Source organism: Scomber japonicus, chromosome 14 (assembly GCF_027409825.1).
Source record: "Scomber japonicus isolate fScoJap1 chromosome 14, fScoJap1.pri, whole genome shotgun sequence".
NCBI lineage: Eukaryota > Metazoa > Chordata > Actinopteri > Scombriformes > Scombridae > Scomber > Scomber japonicus.
In genome coordinates, this window is record NC_070591.1 from 4,673,708 (window position 1) to 4,695,273 (window position 21,566).

The 21,566-nt window shown below is 44.0% G+C and overlaps 1 protein-coding gene across 1 annotated transcript; it reads left to right on the plus strand.

Annotated features, from left to right (window-relative positions):
* The first annotated feature begins 1,091 nt into the window (after window positions 1–1,091).
* Window positions 1,092–14,108, plus strand: LOC128373302 (G-protein coupled receptor 4-like). The gene is made up of 3 exons (XM_053333591.1): window positions 1,092–1,244; window positions 2,104–2,288; window positions 13,603–14,108. Exons 1-3 carry the CDS (start codon window positions 1,092–1,094, stop codon window positions 14,105–14,107), a joined length of 843 nt encoding a protein of 280 aa, XP_053189566.1. The 3' UTR covers window position 14,108.
* The last annotated feature ends 7,458 nt before the right edge of the window (window positions 14,109–21,566 follow it).

Genomic DNA, 21,566 nt, shown 5'->3' on the forward strand with positions numbered 1-21,566 from the left:
CTTGTCCTTTGTGTTAAAGTGTCTCACTGAAGCCCCATATGTGCCTATTACTCATGCAGAGACAGAAAGCTTTGTCTCTACTGCAAAAACAACTTTTCTTCTGTCTCTCTGTTCTGCCTAATGAGTGAGAGAGTTGCTTGCTCCTTTTGTTTCTGTAGGCACAGGGCTGTATCTTTGCATTCTAGTCAAGAAACCAGGTACTCATTCCCACTGCTCCAGACCGAGAGAGATGAGTTATTTATGTTGTGACCTGTGTGGCTCACACCTAGCTTATAACGGAGAATCCAGATAGGAAGCAAGACGGCTGACCAACAGTAACAATGTACTGAACCAAAACAGTTTTCATGTTGGATCCAAAGTTTGTATTTATTGATCATTAAATTGTATTTCCCTGCTGTCTGTAGCAAGCAAGAGGCATCTGCCTGTAGTGAAACAGGCAAGATCACAGGCAGACTGGGAGACTTTATCAATCAGTACAAGGTGTTATTCTCACATTTGTATCCTCTTGTTGTTTGTTCCTCACTCCAGACTCAAAACTAAAGGTGATTGTGCCTTTAAAATTGAGGCTCCTACATTATGGACCTGTCTCCTACTGGATTTAGGATCTGTGTAGTCAAATAGCTTTATATTGTATTGTGAAGCACTTTGTAATGTCTGATCTAGAAAGGTGCTATTTATATGTCTTGTTCGAACACATAGATAAGTTTACTTAGTAAAACCAAACTCCCTTTCATAGTCAAATACAGGTCAGCCACACTGACTGGATGTAGAGGACAGAAAACAGACACCAGCATACAGAAGTCATTCAGGTTGTGGTCCTTCAGCTTTCAAAGGTACATTTACTACATTTATCACGTTATTGTTGATTAACAGACCAGTTCAGAGGTATTGGTACATGTAGAAACTTAATACAAGAAAACTGAAACAGTCATTAAGATCAATATGCAGTTTTACGCATTTTGGTTTGTATGTAATGCTTAATGTTTTGGGGATGCTGTATATATACTCTACAGGCTTTGTGTGTATGTGTGTGTGTGTGTGTGTGTGTGTGTGTGTGTATTCCTCTTTATAACCTCATAGGTCTCTGAAGAATGGAGGAACAGTACAGCAACAACAACACGTTCCAGAACAACAGCTATTATTATGTAATTGAGCTACCGATTGAGCTACGTATTGTGTCTTGGATCGTCATCGTCATCTGTCTTCCTTTGATCATACCGGCCATCTACTATCTGTATTCTCTGGTGCGTACATTATACTGAATATTATATAGTGACGGATCTTAATAGATTTTGGAGTTAAAGGACTTGGTTGGCAATTTTCTATATTGTTCTTGTTTTCAGCAAAATCAAGCCTGATATATCTTCCTCTGTGCAGTAGACCTCAGTTGTTACCAAAAACCATTAAGAACATGTAAATGAACAGCCGCACTGGAAGATATGTTCTTTTGTTCCTGGTTACTGTAACTTATTTAGGATCAAGATAAAAACAGATTTGGATACATGCACACATGCTTGGTGGTTTGGCTCTGCACATGACATTTGTTGACAAAGAAGAAATAAGAAAAATGTACAAAAATTGCTGGTCAAGTCCTTTAAAGGCAGGTGTTAAAGGTAAGTGTATTTAATAAATAATTAAAATAAATGTTAGTTGCAAATGTAATTGTAAAGGTGCACTTTAAGAAACCCTCTTTTGAACATCTTGGTCTGATCAATATGAGGAATTCTCAACAACAGAACTCAAAGTAGATCATAGATGGGATCATTTTTAACTTTTTTGAAGTTTTTTATATAGGGATCAATCAGTAGACTTTAATGATCAGGGGTTTAATGATCAGGTTTTTATAGTATTTAGTATTATTATTATTTAGTAGTATCATTATGACTGATATGGCTAATTACCATCTGTGTTACTTTTTGACTTAAAACAACCGTTTTCTTCATTTGTAATAACTCAGTTTTACAATTTAGACATTATTAATCAAATGATTTCAAGATGTTGCCCAATCCTAAAATTCAATTTACACAATATTCACAGACATGACTAAGTTCAGAGCAGCATGTTTACAATTGAAGTGCTTTTTCTATTCATGTTCTCCTGCAGGTACGTCATAATCACGTTGCTCCAATCTACGTCATCAACCTTCTCATCTCTGACCTCATTCAGCTCTGTTGCATGGCCATATTTTTGGGAAACCTCGAGGGTGTTCTGTTCTTCATCAGCGACTTAATTCACGGCGTTGGTCTAATGGCCAGTGTCGGCTTCATGGTCTGTATTTCCCTGGAAAGGTAACTATCTGTTTTCTTATGTGTGTATTGCTAGGGTTGTCACTTTTTCAAAAATGTTTGAACAGAATTGTAAAGACCTGCAATTAATTTATTAATATGAATGTCGCTGACACAAGACTGAGCGTGCTGAATAATATGCAGTCAAATGAAGTTGTACATTTGGCGCTGCGCTGCTCTTCTGTGTTGCCTCCACCTCCACTGGCTCAGTGGCTTGGTTCGGTGATCCTGACTTTGCCGTCCACGGTGTGGAACCCAAAATACTTCCACACGCAGCTCTTCAGATGGTTTGGTGTTTATTTACCTTTGTTTATTACTGTAATAGGTCAGCAGGGCATGCAACAGGTGGACCTGGTGAAGTTTTAGAACGCCCTCTGCTGGATCATAAAGAAAACTTCAATTGGTCTGACACAGACTGCAGCCTACATTCCAGCAGCTCATTACAGCTTGAATATGAACTTTTCATCCCTAGAGTCTAGACTGTGGCAAAAAAGGAGTCACACAGGTATTCATTAGTTAGTAGACTAATTAGTAAATTAGTCAAGACACAATAGTGAAAACAACAGATAGGTAGAGTTAAGGGGTGTTCACACCAAGAGCGTTGGACGCGATTTTGCGGCGCGATTACATGTAAAGTCAATGCAAACACGCGATTTACTGCTTTGCGGCGCGATACACGCGTCACACGCGACGCGATAGACGCGATGCTGCGAAAATCGCGTCAACGCTCGAGTTGAAAATATTGAACTTTTGCAGCGACATCGCGTGACGCCATTCTGCAGCAGCCTATCAGCGTTGAGATTCTCCTGACGTCGCTGACGTCACTGACGTCGCCGTCCTGGATCACTCTTCTACAAGATGGAGGACAAGTTGATCATTGCCGTTACAGCTCACCCCGTGCTTTACGACACGTCCTGTCTCCTTTACCGGGATCGGTATAAAAAGGAGCAGGCGTGGAGTAAAGTAAGCGAGGTGGCTGGATTACCTGGTAAGTTCTGTAAATATGTATTTGTTGCGTGTTTGCAGCTATTGGTTAGCATTAGCATAGCCCCAGTTAGCGTAGCTGGCTTTCCCGGCATAAAGTTACTGGTTTACTAGATTCAACAGTTAATTTACGTGTGTTCTTGTCAGTTGATGTGTGTCGCAGGAGATGGAAGAGCCTCAGGGACACTTATAGGAGGGAGAGGAGGAAAGTGACAGAGACGAGGAGTGGGTCAGCAGCAGGGACAGCAAAGAAGTGGAAGTACTTCGCGGTCCTGTCTTTCCTCGACCCCTTTGTTGCCCCCCGTGAAACAAGCGGGAACATGGGGGCAGGGGTCGAGGAAGATGGGGCCGTGGAGTACAGCGTAGGGTCCATGGAGGACGAGGGAGAGACAGCAGGCCCATCAGGGATTATCATCGGAGGTTTGTTGATGAATGAACACACACACAGAAACGGCATGGAAACTAGTTTTTGTATAAAATGATAACTGACTTGTATTGATGTGTCAGTACATATATTTTTTTTCACAGCCTGCACTAAAAAAATGTCAAAATAACTAATCTGTACTCTCACCTATACCAAACCTACAAGTTAAAATGTGAAGAATGAAGGGCACTAAAACACCATTTGCTTTAAAGTGTTGTGGAGGATAGATATTGCTATGGCTAGAACAGTATGATGTATTAAATGACTGCATCTGTAAAATGCTTTATGTGCTGTAATTGTTAGAATAACCTAGTCAATTAATATACTGTATGAACAAAAAAAACTAAGACATGTTTGTCACTACTACAGCCCAAGCAGATTCTGACATTGAGCCAGAGTCTGCTGGTGCTCCCCCTGATGATGCTCCAGCTGTCTCTCCCGCTGCTGTCTCTGCTGCTTCCCCTGCTGCTTCAGTGCCAAGAGGTATGTACAAGACATATTTAAGATAGTTTAATAGATAATTAATTTAAGATATTTAAACAAATATTAATTTGGATATTGAGTTACTTCTAACTATTGCATTTTTTGGACGGTAGTAGTTTCATAAAATGTTTTTTCTATTTCATACAGCGAAGAAGAGGTCCAGGAAGAGAGCCAGGGAGGAGGAAGACTCCGCCGACTCCAACAACACACGGGCGGAGTTGGAGGCTCTCGTCCTGGAAACCCTGAACGGCCTGAAGCAGCGAGCTCCACCTGCTCCCCAGCCTCCCCCCTCAGAGGATGAACTATTCCTCAAAAGCCTGGTTCCTTCCCTGGAGAGGTTGTCACCCCAAAGGAAGGCATATGTAAAATTTCAAATTCATAAACTTATTTATGAAGCTAGCACTGTTGTGCTCAATTTGGAACCTGCTGAGTAGCTTTTTAGCAATGGGGCAGCAATCACTGCAGGGAACGTATCAGACTTTTGAGGAATCATTCATTTTGTTCATGTGTCCCTGAGGCTCTTCCATACGTTATTTATTTTTTTATTGTTTTTGTACATATATATATATATATATATATATATTTTATTTTTTTGTATGACAATTTAATGAATAAAATATAAAAATCTCAGCTGTCTTTCGTCTACTCTTACCTATAATGAACATTCTCACCAGACTTCAGATATTTGTTGCACACCCACATTGTGTACTGTAAACTTTGATTCAAGCTGTGCAGAGGTTATTCACATAAACTAAACAACTTATTTCAACCTCTTAAAACACACTGTTCCATCTACGGGACGGGTCAGAGGTTGGGAGGTAGCCACAGCATTATGTGGGACACTGACTAATCATTTACAGGACAAAACAATACCAGAATAATATCAGATGGAACCATTGATATGATAGTTAGCATATTTATCATGTCATGCACATTTTATGTTTATTGTATTGTTGCAGACATGCCAAATTAAAGCTTTATTATCTGACAATATGATATGAATTCATGAACACCTGCATATTATTTTTGGTGCTTATATACATCACATTTTTATTTCTGTGTCAATATATAGTATTACTGCAGGATGTGTGCTCAATAGTGATGTGTGGGTGGCTCTTAAAAGAGCCGTTGGGGGAATGCTTGTGCATTAAACGCTGGCTTGCCATGGGACCGTTCCCTCTGCGGAGAAGTACTCTGCGAAGGTCTCCCGAACCTGGACGGCCTCTCTTGCAGAGTTGTTCGCTGCAAGTCTTCCCAGACCTGGCAGCGGCTCCACCTCACAAGCTGGTAGGCTGCCCCTCGTCCCAGGCGTGGTCTTCCGCAGGAAGTTGTGCAGCACACATGTCGCCTTCACACACTTCTCTGCAACCTGTGTACGGACCTCCAGGGAACGCCGGTACATCCTCCACTGGGCTGCCAGGATGCCAAAGGCATTCTCAACCACCAGCCGTGCCCGGGACAGCCGGTAGTTGAAGATCCGGCGGTCTCTGGGAAGGGTGCGCCCGGGGAATGGCCTCATGAGGTTTCTCCGGAGTGGAAAGGCCTCATCGGCAACCAAGACGTGTGGCTGGGGTCCTCTGTGGTCAGCTCCTGGTAACGGACGGTCAGCAGGCAGATGGAGGGTGCCAGAGCGGAGTGCTCTACCAAAAGCCGAGTTGGCCAGGATACCGCCGTCGCTCGTCCTTCCGTAGCCCCCGACATCAATGACCCTGAAACAATACTGGGCATCGACAACAGCCAGGAGGACGATGGAGAATGTCCCCTTATAATTAAAAAATTGGGACCCGGAGTTGGCAGGGGCTTGAATGGCGACATGCTTCCCATCCACAGCTCCACAGCAGAGAGGAAAATTCCACCGCTCCTCAAACCCCTCTGCGATGGACCTCCACTCCTCTGTGGTGGGCACAGCCATGAACTCCCCCACGAGGCAGTCCCAGATAGCGGACACCACATCTGCCACGATCATGGACACAGTGGCGACCCCAACACGGAAGCTGTTGGCGATGGTCCTGTAGGAGTCACCAGTGGCCAGGTATCTGCATCATAGAAAACATTAAATTAAGCTGAGTTGTAGCATGCAGTGGTACTTTATGTGGCAATTTATATTTTATTTAGACCAGAAAATACACAAATACATAGGCCTACAGCATGCATCAAATCCATACTCAAGACTCAAAATACAAAACATATTATTGTGTATTTTTAAAGGATTAAACTACAATCAATGGCTTTTTAAGAGAGTTATGAGAAAGTCACCTATTAACACGGTAACCAGTTAAACCGAAACACCGGCTGTGAAGCAACATTTCTCAGCAAAGCAGCTAAATCTCTCCGTCAGGATAAAGTGAATATTTATTGATTTTAACACAACAATACACTGCTACTGACCGGAGACAGATGGACAGGCGCTCCGCAGCTGAAATGGAGCGCCTGTAGTTGGTGTTCTGCCTGGAAATCCTGGCGCCAACCCTCGCTAGCAAGTCCTCAAATTGAGCTACGTTCAACCTGAAGTACCGCTGGAAACGGCCATCATCCAAACGGAGCTCCTGAATGAGCCGGTGGTACTCCCCGAGCTCTGTGCGCCTCCGGAGGATAGTATGCACCCAGAAACGACGACGGCGGCGTTTGACACTCCGACGGGTGTCAGACGTCCAAAGTAAATACAGCGCAGCGATGGTGGTAAACGTTGTTATCTCGTCCATGGTTGAAGAGAAAAGAAAGCAATGTAGCTGTGTCGTCAAAATGGGCGGGCTCGCGATGGCGCGATGACGCGATTGTACACAAAATGGTCACGCTTCAAAACTTGAGCGACAGCGCGACAGATTTTCATTTGTCGCGCCGCAAAATCGCGTCCAACGCTCTTGGTGTGAACACCCCTCTAGTCTGTAAAACCAGTCTAGGAAGTGAATGAATGTGTGTGTGTGTGTGTGTGTGAGACAAGGTAAATGAACCAAGAAAGCAATGCAGGAGTGTGTTGGGGAGAGGAGAGCCTGGCACACCGGGTCCAGGGCCCTGTTCCAGGCTAACATATTATATGGCTTCATTAATGGCCATCATTTAAAAAAAAAGCTCACATAAGGTCGACTTAATAATATAAATATATATACACACATATATAAAGTCACCTTAATACTCATCTATATACATTCATACATGGCCTTATATAGTTGAGTACATAGCCAACTTAATTATATATATGTTTATGTATTTGTGTCTGTGTGTGTTCATAATATTGAACATTGAGGCCTGACAGAATAACAGCCTCATAAATATTGAACAACTGCAAATATATTAAATATTTTATTTAAATCCATGCCTTTAACTAGATATTGGTTATTGATAGGTACATTTAAAATAATGTCATAAAAGTAAACTAAGCTGTGTTTAGTGGATGCATGTCTAGGCGTTTCTCTTTTTCTGTTAATTGATTAAGGTCCAGTAACAACCTCAACCCATGCACTGTTTCTCTGTTAGTCAAGGCCTGTCCCTTGATTGAGGAGGTTGTACATGACAGAGCTGCTATAGTACGCAGGGCTCTGCAACAAGAGCGCACCTTCAGAGACAGATCAGTCCTATTCAATTGATCAGCAATTTCCTGCCAGCCTTTTCTCCTGGATTTTATTTATTGTTTGTTGTGATCGTATGTTTAAATCCTTCATATGTCCTCAGAAGTGTGTGCTAGAGGCTGCTGCTGCTCTGTGGCTCTTTTGTGGTAGATTTTGTCATTGTGAATCTGTTTGATCTATGTTTGACGTCGTGGGCTGCTCATGAATGGCGTGCACACACAATTAGTCTGAATACTCAAGCCTGTCTTAAATTAGTTTGATCGGCCTTTATGGAACTGCTTTAACCTGATCTCATTTGTTAGGCTCATTCAAGTCAGGTGTTGGACAATAAGCGCCGCTTTTCTGAGCTTACTTTATGGAACGGACCCCAGAGGCCTGTACTACAAAGCTGGATTTTCTCTTATCGAGGTAACTTCAGGGTTAACCCTGGGTTTTCCGTACTACGAAGCTGGTTCACTTCTTACCGGGGTAAATCACCATGGTAACTTATGCTGAACGGCTAACCTGCTCCGGAGCAAGTTATGTTCTGGATAAGAGATCAATGAGTATGAAAGCACCACCTCCTGACCAATCAGTTCTCTTAGAAAATGACCTGCCCATTCTTAGAAGATCCTGTCAACATTGGTGCGCAGATCGTGAGAGGAGCGCTTAGGAGAGAAAGAGTTTTTAATGATAGATGCAATTTTTTAATTGACCAAAATATATATTTAAAAAATAATCCTTGAGGCACATGAGGGATATTAGTCTGTAGGTTATACAGTTGGTTTGACATCATTCACTCAAATGGTTGAAGCGCATAATAGGTTTGTATTTTGAATGTTGAATATTAAACTAACTTAATGTCTCTATGAAAGGAAGGGCACTGAGGAAGCGCTCTGCCCGAAACGTCTGTGCCGTAATAAAGTGACATTGAGTGATCAGAGTGCTGTCCGGTAAAATTGTCCAATAAATTAATATTGTATGATCTCATGAATTTACGCATTAACAGAGTCAGCTATTTTCTGCCAGCATTCCTTCCTGGCTTTTGCTGCATCAGTGTTGCTTTCGGCCTGGATGATGTTTGAATTCTTCATATTGTTGAAGAATAATTGTCTGCTCCTCCATGGTAAAGTAGTCTGCTCTGCAGGGTTTCTCCATGTTTGTGATTGGTCAGACGCTGCAAACACCTCCCCTTTATGTGAGCGTGCAGTGATCCAGATTGGAAAACCCTGGGTTCAATTACCGAGTTGATAACCAGTTTCGTAGTACCGCTTATCCTAGATTGCGAATGTCTGGATAAGTCAACCCAGGTAACGGGGAGATATCCTGGGTAGGTTAATCCAGCTTCGTAGTACAGGCCTCAGGTGTCTGCAGACACAACACAACAGTAACAAGAGCAGCAAAGCAGAGGAACTGTCACAACCCCACATTCAAAATAATGTTCAAATTTCAAATAAGAAGTGACAGCCCTAGTACTTAAATGTGTTTGATCATTAATCGAAGCTTGACAAGCGCAGTTTCAGGAGCGGGAACACACACCAATCACAACCCTTCCGGCTCCTATATAAACAGACATAACCAGCTGCACCCTCGTTCGCTTGCATTCGTGTTTCTCCCGTCTGTGCTAGAACAAACAACCTCGATCAACAAGTTACTAATTAATAGTAACTTCACAGTCTCCACGGCATGGATTTCTTGTCTCTGTCTCCCTCCGACGATGAGGCCTTCGGAGGTATACCGGTTACCCAACGCCAGGGTCTCCAACCAGCCGAAGAAGTCGCCATAGCCTCGACGTCCGAGGCACCACCTTCCCGGCCCCTAAACCAGCCAAGGAAGCGGTCGACTCCCGCTAGCTCCGTGTCCTCCATCGTCACCATCCCGCCCGGATCATCTCTCCTAAACCTCCAAGACTACAGCTCATCTGACGACTCCTCCACCTCGCCAGGTACACCTCCTCCACCAGCCAAAAGAGGACGCGACGCTTCGAGGACTTCTTCCAGAAGACCCTGCAGTCCATCCAACTCCCTCACCTGCAAGGATAACTCCAGCCCCCCAGCTGCGCTCCGACACCGGCGTCTCCACCCGCAGCCGCTCGATGCGCCACCATGCCCCACCAAGGTCCACTGCCAGCCAGTTCTCCTCAAACATCTCAGACTGGACCGTGGCCACCCTCCAAAAGACACTCCGAGAGAGGGGAATCCATTTCAGCCGTGCTGACAACAAGGCCAAACTTTTCAACCGCCTCATGGCCGCGTGCTGCTCCCACACCACCGTCCCCACTGGCGTCCCTCCAAGCGACGTCACCACGCACGCCGCACGGGATGACATCAGAACCCCGCCCAGAGAGGTAACTTATTCCCAGCCTCCAATCCGAAAAGGAGGAAGAGCTCGTCAAAGCTCAGGTAAGCTCCGGTTACTGCCCACCACACGAATCCTGCGCAGTCAGCCAGGGAGAAGGAACCTGGCACCGAGTTGCCAGGACACCCAGCCTTCTCCTTACAACCAGCTCACCTCCCCTTTTCAGCAGCCACGGCTGGCACCGGGTTGCCAGTACGTGCTGCTCCTCTTCACACTCAGCGTCAACACACATATACAGCAGCTCACCATGGCACCGGGATGCCTGAAAGCTTTGCTGCTCCCTCCGTTCATTCTCAATTGATGCATCATGGGGTGCGCGGCACCGGGATGCCAGCGCCTACAGCCTGCTTCTCCTCCTTCCAGCAGCAGCAGGCTGCCTTGGCAGGAGCTGATAGCACCGAGATCCTAGATCAATCCACAGCTCCTTCCAGTCATCACCAGAGCTCAGTGTCTCGCGGGACGTATGGCACCGGGATGCCAGCGCCCCCAGCACTCTTTTCGGCTCAAAATCAACAGGCTGCCCTGGCAGGAGTCTTTGGCACCGGGATGCCAGCCTCCCACGCCGACCTACTTTACGGGCAGCCATTTCAACCAAGCGAGGTCACCGGCACCGGGCTGCCGGCCCCTTCAGCACCACACAATTCTGCAAGATTCACCCTGCTTACAGCCAATCCAGCTACGTGTCCCCCCGCATCCCTCGTCTCCCGTCCATTGCCCGTCCCCACCAACATAAGAAAACAAATATTAGACGGTAATTACGTCGACCTAGCTTTATTACTCCTTCCCTCCCTCAACCAATCTCCGGTAGATAGACAAACCGATGATCCAGTAAGGTGTTCCCACCAAAAATCATCCTCCGGTTTTAGGGAACTTAATCCCACAGAATTTGCCTACACATTTTCCTTATACAGAGACGTCCTCTGCTCCAGGTTTCCGGCACGACGCCAAGAACTGGACGACTACATGTCAATCGTCCTCAATTTGGCACTCCGTTTTGGTGATTTCGGCTTCTATCAATATCATATCCACTTTGCTTCCGAAGCAGCAGCCCGCCTCCAACAGTTCAATGAGGTTACATACTGGGGCACACTAGACACAGAGACTTATTGTCGTATCTTTGCCGCCCGCGCCGCGCAGCCTTGTAGCCTTTGCGGTGCACCTTCCCATCCCGCATCCGCCTGCTCTATCCCGGCCAAGATCAATATTCAACATAATCCGACCAGGAGTTATGCTCTTCCCCATACACCATCACCAACCCCCCCCAGCGACTCTTATTCCCAGGCCAGTCGCACCTAATCGCCCCCTCTTTTCACCTAATATTAATGGTGTGGACAAGAGGGGCAGACCTATCCTACACCAAGGCGGGCGCACAATATGCAACAACTTTAACGAAGAGGGGTGCAAAATGTCACAATGCCGCTACCTCCACGTGTGCTCTTTCTGCTGCGGCGGACATGCCAGGTCTGCATGCCCGCATAATCCTACTTCCTTCAAGTCAGGTAAGCACCCCTCAACACCTATCAATATCTTGGCACTGAAAGCTGCTCTGCGTCACCATCCTGATCCCGCTTTTGTCGAATTTCTTGTTACCGGTTTCAAGGAAGGCTTCCATCCCGGTATATCAGTAGAACCATCTGTTTCATTTGAATGTAATAATCTGCAATCAGCCATCAACGACCCTAGCTCTGTCGATCGCCTACTCTCTAAAGAGATCGAGCAAGGCTTCATGATCGGCCCCTTCTCTCAACCTCCCTTCCCTACCTTTCGTATCAGCCCTCTCGGCATAGCTACCCGAAAATACTCAGGCAAGCAGCGGATCATCATTGATCTCTCAGCTCCGCACGGCAGCAGCGTCCCCAGCGTTAACAGCCTAATCCCTAGCGAAGACTACTCACTTCATTACGCTACAATAAACCACGCTATCGCTCTCATTAAACTTGCAGGCAAAAATTCATGGCTTTCAAAAGCCGACATCACCAGTGCATTCAAAGACCCAATCGTAGTTGCCGCCGTCCTATGGGGACACGAATGGTCCAAAAAATCCATCCTCATACACTCCGATAATCTCGCAGTAGTCGACATCATCAATAAAGGTCGTTCCAACTCCAATTCAATCATGCCATTCATGCGTCGCATCACATGGCACTCTGTTACCCACCAATACATCCTCCGCGCTGCCCACGTCCCAGGCCACCATAATGCTATAGCTGACTCTCTCTCTCGCTTCCTATTTCAGAAGTTCAGAAACTTGGCTCCGAACGCCGACCCGATGCCGACTCCAGTTCCTCCGTATTCAGCGTTGACTTTCAACGTATAAATCCATCTCTGGTACCCCTGATCATCGAATCTCAAAAGCACATCATTAACAGTTTATCACCCGCAACTCTCTCCTCATACTGGACAGCCTGGAATAATTTTCATCATTTTCATAACCGACATAACATAATTTTCCCCTCATTTGATCTCACCACCGTAATCTGCTACGTTACTTATTCTCATTCTGTCTTGAGGATAAGAATATCTACCATCAAATCCTACCTCAGCGGCATTAGTTTCTTCTCTAAACTCATCACCGGTACTCCCAGCCCAGCCTTAAACCATCCCCAAGTAAAGTCTCTTCTCTCCGGTCTCCTCCGCCAAGAACCAGCCAAACCTCCTAAACGGCTTCCTCTTACCGCCAAACTACTGTCCGCCTGCATAAACACTATTCGCTCCGGTTACCAAACTCCTCACATCGCCCTGACCCTCGAAGCTATGTTTGTTTTAGCCTTTTACGGTTTCCTCAGATGCTCAGAGTTCACCGCATCATCATCCCACTTCGACCCGTGCCGTCATGCTTGCATCTCCGACTTATCAATGTTTTCTGACGATACTATAGTACTCCATCTGAAGATAACAAAAAGTAATCAATGCGGCCATCCTACTCCCGTCTTCTACTTTAAAAATCAGTCTTCTTTAGATCCATTCGCCATCCTTTCTAACTATCTTCTCTACCGAAAATCCCACGGCACACCTCTATCTCACCCTCTTTTCATCTCCGAATCCGGTCAAATAACCACTCGGTCCTGGTTCCATCATCATTTACGACAAATACTGTCTTTGTCCGGTTTATCACCCACGCATTACTCCGGGCACTCCTTTAGGATCGGTGCCGCGACCTCAGCATCCCGTAACGGCATTCCTGAGCACTTCATCCAAATCATGGGCCGTTGGGCCTCGTTAACATACCATCGATATATTCGCACAGACCTCAACGACCTAAGATCCGCACAAGCACGCCTTAAATAATTGGAGGTTTTGGGGGGTTCGTTTCTGCCCGGGCGCAGCGGCGGATCCTTCATTCGACCTCCCCACACCGCATCCAGATCTCCGTACGAAGACAATAAATCTGTTAAATCGTATCTCATTGGTGATGCGTTCCTTGCTCGTGAAATCTCAATATATTTCTGAAGCATCCTTGAGATCCTGATTATACTGAAACTGATGATGTTCAGATGATCTATATTTCTATCTTGTATTACAGGTATTTGCTCATCGCCTGGCCTCTGTGGTATCGTTTCAGAAGAACCGTGAAGGTCTCAGTGGTGGTCTGTGTTGTGGTCTGGGTCTTAGCTTTGGTCCTTATTCTTTTGCCCATTGGACCGGAGACCTATGCAGTAATGATTCCCCTCCCCTTCCCTGTGCTCATCTTCTCTGTGGTTGGGATCTTTAAAGGCCTGTCTGCTGCCATCTCTGTGTCCTCTGAGGAAAAACGACGAATTGTTGGAGCTACGATTCTGGTGTTGCTTAATTACACACTGCTGTTCCTGCCTTACATAATTTGTACCATAACACAAGATGTTAATATGACTAACCCTTTTGCATTCATCTTCTTCAATCCTCTTGGAGACTTGGTTCTGTATATTTTCATGAGAAAAGGGGCCATAGACAAGATTTTAGCCTCTGTGTGTTGTTGCAGGATGGAAACACAGCAGCAGCAGATCATTGCTGTAAATGATAATAACATGACGACAGTCAGCTCTGTGTAGGCAGAGAGAAATTCAGGGAAATAGAAAGGAAGGGGGACAAGAGAGTCACTGATATACAATAAGACACCTGACGGTCAATTAAAAAAAAAAAAAAGTTTCTATAGAAGCTCTGCCTCTTAAAAGTTAATCTCATATAGCCTACTGCATCAGCAAATTAGTTTTTTATGGATATATTTAGGCATGTTGGTTAAAGGGACACCCTAACCCTAATTTCAACATTGTATATTTCAAATAAATGTGGCTTTGTGGGTCATGCTCACTTTTTACTCCCCAGCCTTTTTATATAGATTCAGGAAAATGAGGACTGAATCAAAGTTTCATTTCAATCGTTTCTTTCAGAGTCTGAATGAAAGTAAACACAGAAACTAGTTGTCTGTAGCAGCCATTACGGCTCATTTCTTAGGGATCTACATCCAGGACAGATTGCAGATCATTATTTTACATGTGTGAGGCTGTGGCTGCTTTTACATTTATTCAAGCTCATGCTAGAGATGTAGACAAGAGATCAGGCATGTTGTATAAAGATGCTTTTTATTCGTAATCATGATTTTTGTATTTCTGTTCTTATTTTGGTTTTAACTTATTCATATACTTTCTGTGTGTGTTTTACTCATGTGTAATGATTTTTATATTCATATCTGTAATATGTGCTTCATTAACTGAAACCTTTGTCTTTTCCCTGTGACTTTCATTACTTTACTGTATTTTATGGGTGTGCAGCACTTTGTAACTCCGTTTTTGAAAAGTGAGATTGAAATGAAATTGTTATTGCTTTCAAGTTTCCAAATTGCAGTATTCAAATGGCAACATACCAACTGTGCAGTTTAATCCAGCATGTTAGGTCTAATGTGCATGTATAAAATAAAAATGTAACTTCTGATGTACTATTCATACATCCATGCCTGTCTAGCTTTTTTCTCTCCTCCTCAGATAAGATGTAGATAATCACAAAGCTACTGGGTGTCATCACTCAACATATATATTTACTGTTATATATACTGTTTGCATGCAGAGAACACAACATCACACTTGGTACATTTTTTTTTTACATATGAACATAAATGTATTGTTAACATTACTCTGTGGATAGATATAATTGCATCATGTTTTATGACATAAGATTAATTTATTCATTTTTAAAGATTAGTGCCAAAGATTAGAGCTCATTTTATAACCCTGATAGCAAAATTGGTTTTGCACTCCAGTTTCATCCACCATGCTATCACAGACTGATAAGATCTTTCATGCAACAGCAACCTTCAGTCTTCCTGTTCATGAAAAAAACAGTTATGTTACTACATATTGAAACATCACTATCTATCTATCTATCTATCTGTCTACGAAAATCTCTGTCTGTCTGTGGCACCCTCGCATGGTCAAGCCCCTGTGATACCGCTTTCGGCCACTGGGAATTTGTGGCGCTGTTTCACACTTGCTATGGGCATGCACATTGCACACGCTATGGGCAGGCGTTTATTTTCCTTTGCTGGACTGATTACCAGGCCCCATAGACGTCGTCTGAATGCAACACTGTTTGAGAAGTTCAACTGAGGAGACACCACTAGGTAAGGTGGCTAAGGTTACTGTTGCGTCCGTTAGGTCACGGGTGAGTAAGTGGGAGTCACAGGTGATTAACGGTAACGTCACACAGGTGAACAAGAGGGAGGTTCGCTGTTCACTTACCTGATTGAAGCGCGGGCCAGTAAACAGGTGAAACGTAGACAAGTAATCCCATAGCGGCAAGTTGGAATCCGGTAATGAACGAGCACGGGCTATAAGCGGGAGCGAGCACTAGTTTTGGCATGTTGTCTCGTGAAGAGAGATGCGCCACCGGTAAGCTGCTGTTTCCATTCATTGAGCTGCGGTTTAAGTTTGTTTGCTTGTGCTGCCGCTGTCGCGGTGTATGTGCCCGATTTATATGCTTGATAATTTACTTTGGTCACATTGATAAACATTGTCTGCGGTCCAACGTTGCCGGTTTGATGGTATCCGTGACTAATGTTTGAATTGTAGCGCTTTCACGGTCACATGAGTTTACTTCCTGTTTTGCAAGGCAGGATGGGTAATGTAGTCAATCGCTTTACACTTATAATGAATTACTATGCTCAGCTTTACTACTTAAAACTACACTCACTGGTTTGCATTTAGGCCAGCACTTTGGGCTATTAGTTTAACGTGCAATATTAGTGATGCAATGTGGCTTGTGTGTGGCAATGTAATGTTTAATGTGTTGTGCTTGTCATTCAATTTAAACATTAATTATATTATGGTATTTATACTGCTTAATAATACTGACTATTGATGTTTCTGGATATATATATTTATATGAATTCTTACAGTAGGTCTATATTTATAGTTGTGTGTTTTTATATGGATATTTATATTTGTGCATTCAGAATTTATGGTATTATGAATATATGGCTGTTAATATTGTTGTTTATATCATAGCCTTTCTATTCTATAGGTTTATAACCTGCTATCTGCTATCAGCTATTTGTGGCTACTAATTGTGGATTAAACAACTCTATGGAAAATCAATCAAAGCAAATAAAAAACCACAACGAGTTATAACAACGTGTCCTCTCCTGATGCCCCGTTCGGTGGGGAGAATCTTAAAGAACCGAACAGTTACACATTCTCCTTTGCTCACACAAGGACAGCACAAACACTTGAGTTCACAGTGTTGATAGCAACACTTGAGTTTCCTATTTTTCTTTCATTTTCCTGTTTTACAGTTGTTTCTAGACTTTAAATTTGTCTATGTTCTCTGACCTATAAAATATCTCAGTGCTATACAAGATAATATTCATTTTAAAACTTTTTTTTGTATTGACATAGGTTATTCACACACCAGTTTCAGGTGTATACACAATTATTCCACCATAAGTTTGGTAGTGATGGTGTTAAATAACTGAAAAGGTTAAAACTCTAGTTTAAATTTCTAAATAAATAATCAATTTGGATTGTTTGTCTTTGAGTTATTGTCACTGATTCATAGTGGGCAATCTATTACACCAAGAGAGTAAATAAGTATACTTAAGGAACATTTCTCAGGGCAGAGGTTTATATTGGGATGTCTCTAACATTAGGTCAGCATATCTAATGTGTTGACTGATTATGGGAGGAGTCTCTTGCTTTCAGATGTTTTTTCCAGGTAGTGTACAAGTGAAGAGATTGATGAAAAGGGCTTTTAGAGTAAGGTTGTTTAAAAAACTGCCTTGGGAAAAGAAGTATTTTGTAGTATTTTGAAAATACAAAAATACAGTATTTTATTTTTATACATTTTTTGGCTGCTGTATTTTGTAGCTTATTTTGATACATTTTCAAGGTGGGTATTTGGTATTTTATTTGGAAATACATTTTGATGTATTTGTGCCCATCCCTGAGCATACAGAAGTCATTCAGGTTGTGGTCCTGCAGCTTTCAAAGGTACATTTACTACATTTAACACTTTCTTATTGATTAACAGACCAATTCAGAGGTATTGGTACATGTAGAAATTTAGCACAAGAAAACTGAAACAGTCATGAAGATGAATATGCAGAAAGGTGATGTGTTCACTTACTACTGAAGTGCATTTGAACAATGATGCTATCACTTTGCTGAGAAATATTTTGATATATACTGTATCTGACATTTGACTGAATCTTTGCAATTAGTTGAGCTAAATGATTTTACTTGTCACTATGTTAAATGCACATTTCTGTGTCTAATGTTTCGGGTTCACTGTGTTTATGTATATATATGTATGTGTGTATAGTGTATGTATGTATGTATGTATGTGTATATACGTATAAACATATATGTATATGTGTATGTATGTATATATATATATATATATATATATATTTTTTTTTAATATCTCTTCCTCTTCACAACCCAATAGGTCTCTGAAGAATGGAGGAACTGCACACAACAACACTCATCCACTCCCGGGGCCCTGCCACCGAGGAGCTTTTTGACCACCTCAGCGACTTCAGCCCCAGGGATAGACCACACCTAGGTCGGTGGGATTGAGGAGGTCTTCAAAATATTCCTTCCACCAATCCACAACATGCCGAGTCGAGGTCTTGCTATGCACAGTGGTCTGTGAGTTTCTGAGGGCCCGCTCCACTTTTACTGTAATAGCTGGATAAACAAAATTTAACAAATCCTCAATATTTCACCAGTTACATGCCTACTAGTGACCTCTGATGTTGACAGTCAGCTCTCTGTTGGCAGAGTAGCTAACAGAGTAAAGGAAGGGAGAAATTCAAGTTAATAGAGAGAAAGAGGTACAAGCTGGCCCGGCTCTATCATCTGTGATAGGGAAAAAATAAAGTCTCATGATTGACTGTGTAATTTCTTATTTTGATGGCTGGGAAAGTGACAATTGGTCAGCATGTCACAATGCACTGTGGTTAGATTGTATCATCTGGTGTGTGGAAAGTCATCACTTAGCTAGAAATTGACAGGGGTAGCTGCAACCAAAAGCCTAGTGGGAAAGTCAAAAAAGAGAAGTAAGAGAAAGACTACTTTTTTTTTTTTTTTTTTTTTAAAGGCCGATTTGCAGTAAGGAGGCTTTCTGCACTCTCTTTGAAGTCTGTGAAGGAGCTGGACTTTTACATGTGTGAGGCTGTGGCTGCCTTTACATTTATTCAAGCTCATGCTAGAGAGGTAGACAAGAGATCAGGCATGTTTTATAAAGCTGCTTTTTCTTCTTCTTCTTTTCACATTCTAGGTAATTAGCAAATGTGATTGTGTAACATCCTAAAATTAAGATTAAAACGGAAGATAAAGTGTTGCAAGCATGAAACTCTGAAGACACGACTCATGTAAAGACACACACACACACACATTTTTCGTTCACTCATATACTTACATTTTGTTTCTAAATATGATAAACATATGTGGGGCTTCAGTGAGGGTCCCCAGGCCCTGCTTCCTTACCGGAAGGCATGTTGGTGGGATTGAGGATGGCTTCGAAGTATTCCTCCCACAGATCCACAACGTCCCGAGTCAAGGTCAGCAGCGCACCGTCCCCACCATATACAGTGTTGACGGCGCACTGCTTCCCCCTCCTGAAACGCCGGATGGTGGTCCAGAACCTCTTTGAAGCCGTCCGGAAGTCGTTTTCCATGGCCTCACTGAACTCCTCCCATGTCCGGGTTTTTGCCTCAGCGACCACCGCAGCTGCCCTCTGCATGGCCTTCCAGTACCTGCCTGCTGCCTCCCACAGGCCAAAAAGGCCCTATAGGACTCCTTCTTCAGCTTGGTGTCCACCAGCGGGTTAGGGTATTGCCGCCACGTCAGGCACGACAACCTTACAGCCACAGCACCGGTCAGCCGCCTTTACAATGGAGGCACGGAACATGGCCCACTCGGACTCAATGTCCCCCGCCTCCCTCGGTACATGGTCAAAGCTCTCCCGGAGGTGGGAGTTGAAACTCTCTCTGACAGGAGACTCTACCAGATGTTCCCAGCAGTCCCTCACAATAAATTTCTCCCCTACCATCGGAGCGAACTCACCACCAGGTGGTGATCAGTTGACAGCTCCGCCCCTCTCTTCACAGAGTGTCCAAGACATGCGGCCGCAAGTCTGACGACACAACGGCAAAGTCAATCATCAAACTGCAGCCTAGGGTGTCCTGGTGACAAGTGCATATGTGGACACCCTTATGCTTGAACATGGTGTTCGTTATAGACAATCTGTGACAAGCACAGAAGTCCAATAACAAAACACCACTCGGGTTCAGATCGGGGGGGGGGCGTGTTCCTCTCAATCACACCCTTCCAGGTCTCACTGTCGCTGCCAACGTGAGCGCTGAAGTCCCCCAGCAGAACGAGGGAATCCCCAGAGGGAGCACTGTCCAGCAACCCCTCCATGGAGTCCAGAAAGGGTGAATACTCTGAACTGTTTGGACCATAGGCGCAAACAAAAGTCAGGATCTGTCACCCACCCAAAGGCAGAGGGAGGCTACCCTTTCATCCACTGGGGTAAACTCCTACCCCGCCCAGCTCGCACTGCACCCAATCCCTTTGGCCCCTCCTGAGGGTGATGGGCCTACTGGAAGTGGGTCCCATGTTCCCTCTTCGGGCTGTGCCTGGCCAGGCCCCATGGGTGAAGGCCCGGCCACCAGGTGCTCGCCATCGAGCCCCACCCCCAGGCCTAGCTCCAAGGGGGGGCCCCGGTGACCCATGTCCGGGCAAGGGAACTGTAGGACCAAGTATTTTGCTCATCAAAAAGGGTATTGTGAGCTACGTTTTGTCTAGTCCCTCCCCCCGGACCTGCTTGCCATGGATGACTATACCAGGGGCATAAAGCCCCGATAACTGAGCTCCTGGGGTCATTGGGACACTCAAACCCCTCCACCACGACAAGGTAGTAGCTCAGGGAGCGGTACACTAAACTTGTGGGATTTAAATAAATAAAATAAGAATATAAAAGAATATGTTTGATGGCTGGTAAAGTGACAATTGGTCAGCATGCACTGTGGTTAGATTGTATCATCTGGTGTGTGGAAAGTGATCACTTAGCTAGAAATTGACAGCGGTAGCTGCAACCAAAAGCCCAGTGGGAAAGTCAAAAAAGAGAAGTAAGAGAAAGAATACTTTTTTTTTTTTTTTTTTTTAAGGCCGATTTGCAGTAAGGAGGCTTTCTGCACTCTCTTTGATGTCTCGAGTCTGAGTCTGTGAAGGAGCTGGACATTTACATGTGTGAGGCTGTGGCTGCCTCTACATTTATTCAAGCTCATGCTAGAGAGGTAGACAAGAGATCAGGCATGTTTTATAAAGCTGCTTTTTATTCTTCTTCTTTTCACATTCTAGGTAATTAGCAAATGTGATTGTGTAACTTCCTAAAATTAAGATTAAAACGGAAGATAAAGTGTTGCAAGCATGAAACTCTGACGACACGACTCATGTAAAGACACACACACACATTTTTCGTTCACTCACACATTTTTAACCTGCAAAGACAACTTACTTTTCTTTTGTCTCTCTACCAAGTGAGTAGGACAGTTGCTTGCTCTGTTTGTTTCTGTCAGTGGACAGTACATGAAACAGGTGTATCTGTGCGTTCTAGCCTATGCTTAATCCCCAGTCGACAAACCAGGCACTGATTGCCATTGCTCCTTGCAGAATGAGGGAGAGGAGTTATTTATGTTGTGATTTGTATGCCTCACACTTAGCCTCTAACTGGGAATCCAGATAGGAAGCAAGACAGACTTTTGGACGTCTCTGTTAACAAAACCAGCCATCTTTCAGCAGGGACAGCGGCCGGTCTTCACCAAGCTGACTGACAGAATACATTTACTGAACCAAAACAGTTTTCATGTTGGATCCACAGTTTGTATTTATTGATTCGATGCTTTTATTTCCCTGCTGTCTGTAACAAGTGAGAGGAATCTGCCTGTAGTGAAACAGGCTAGATCACAGGCAGACTGGGAGCCTTGATCATTCAATGTAAGGTGTACTATAT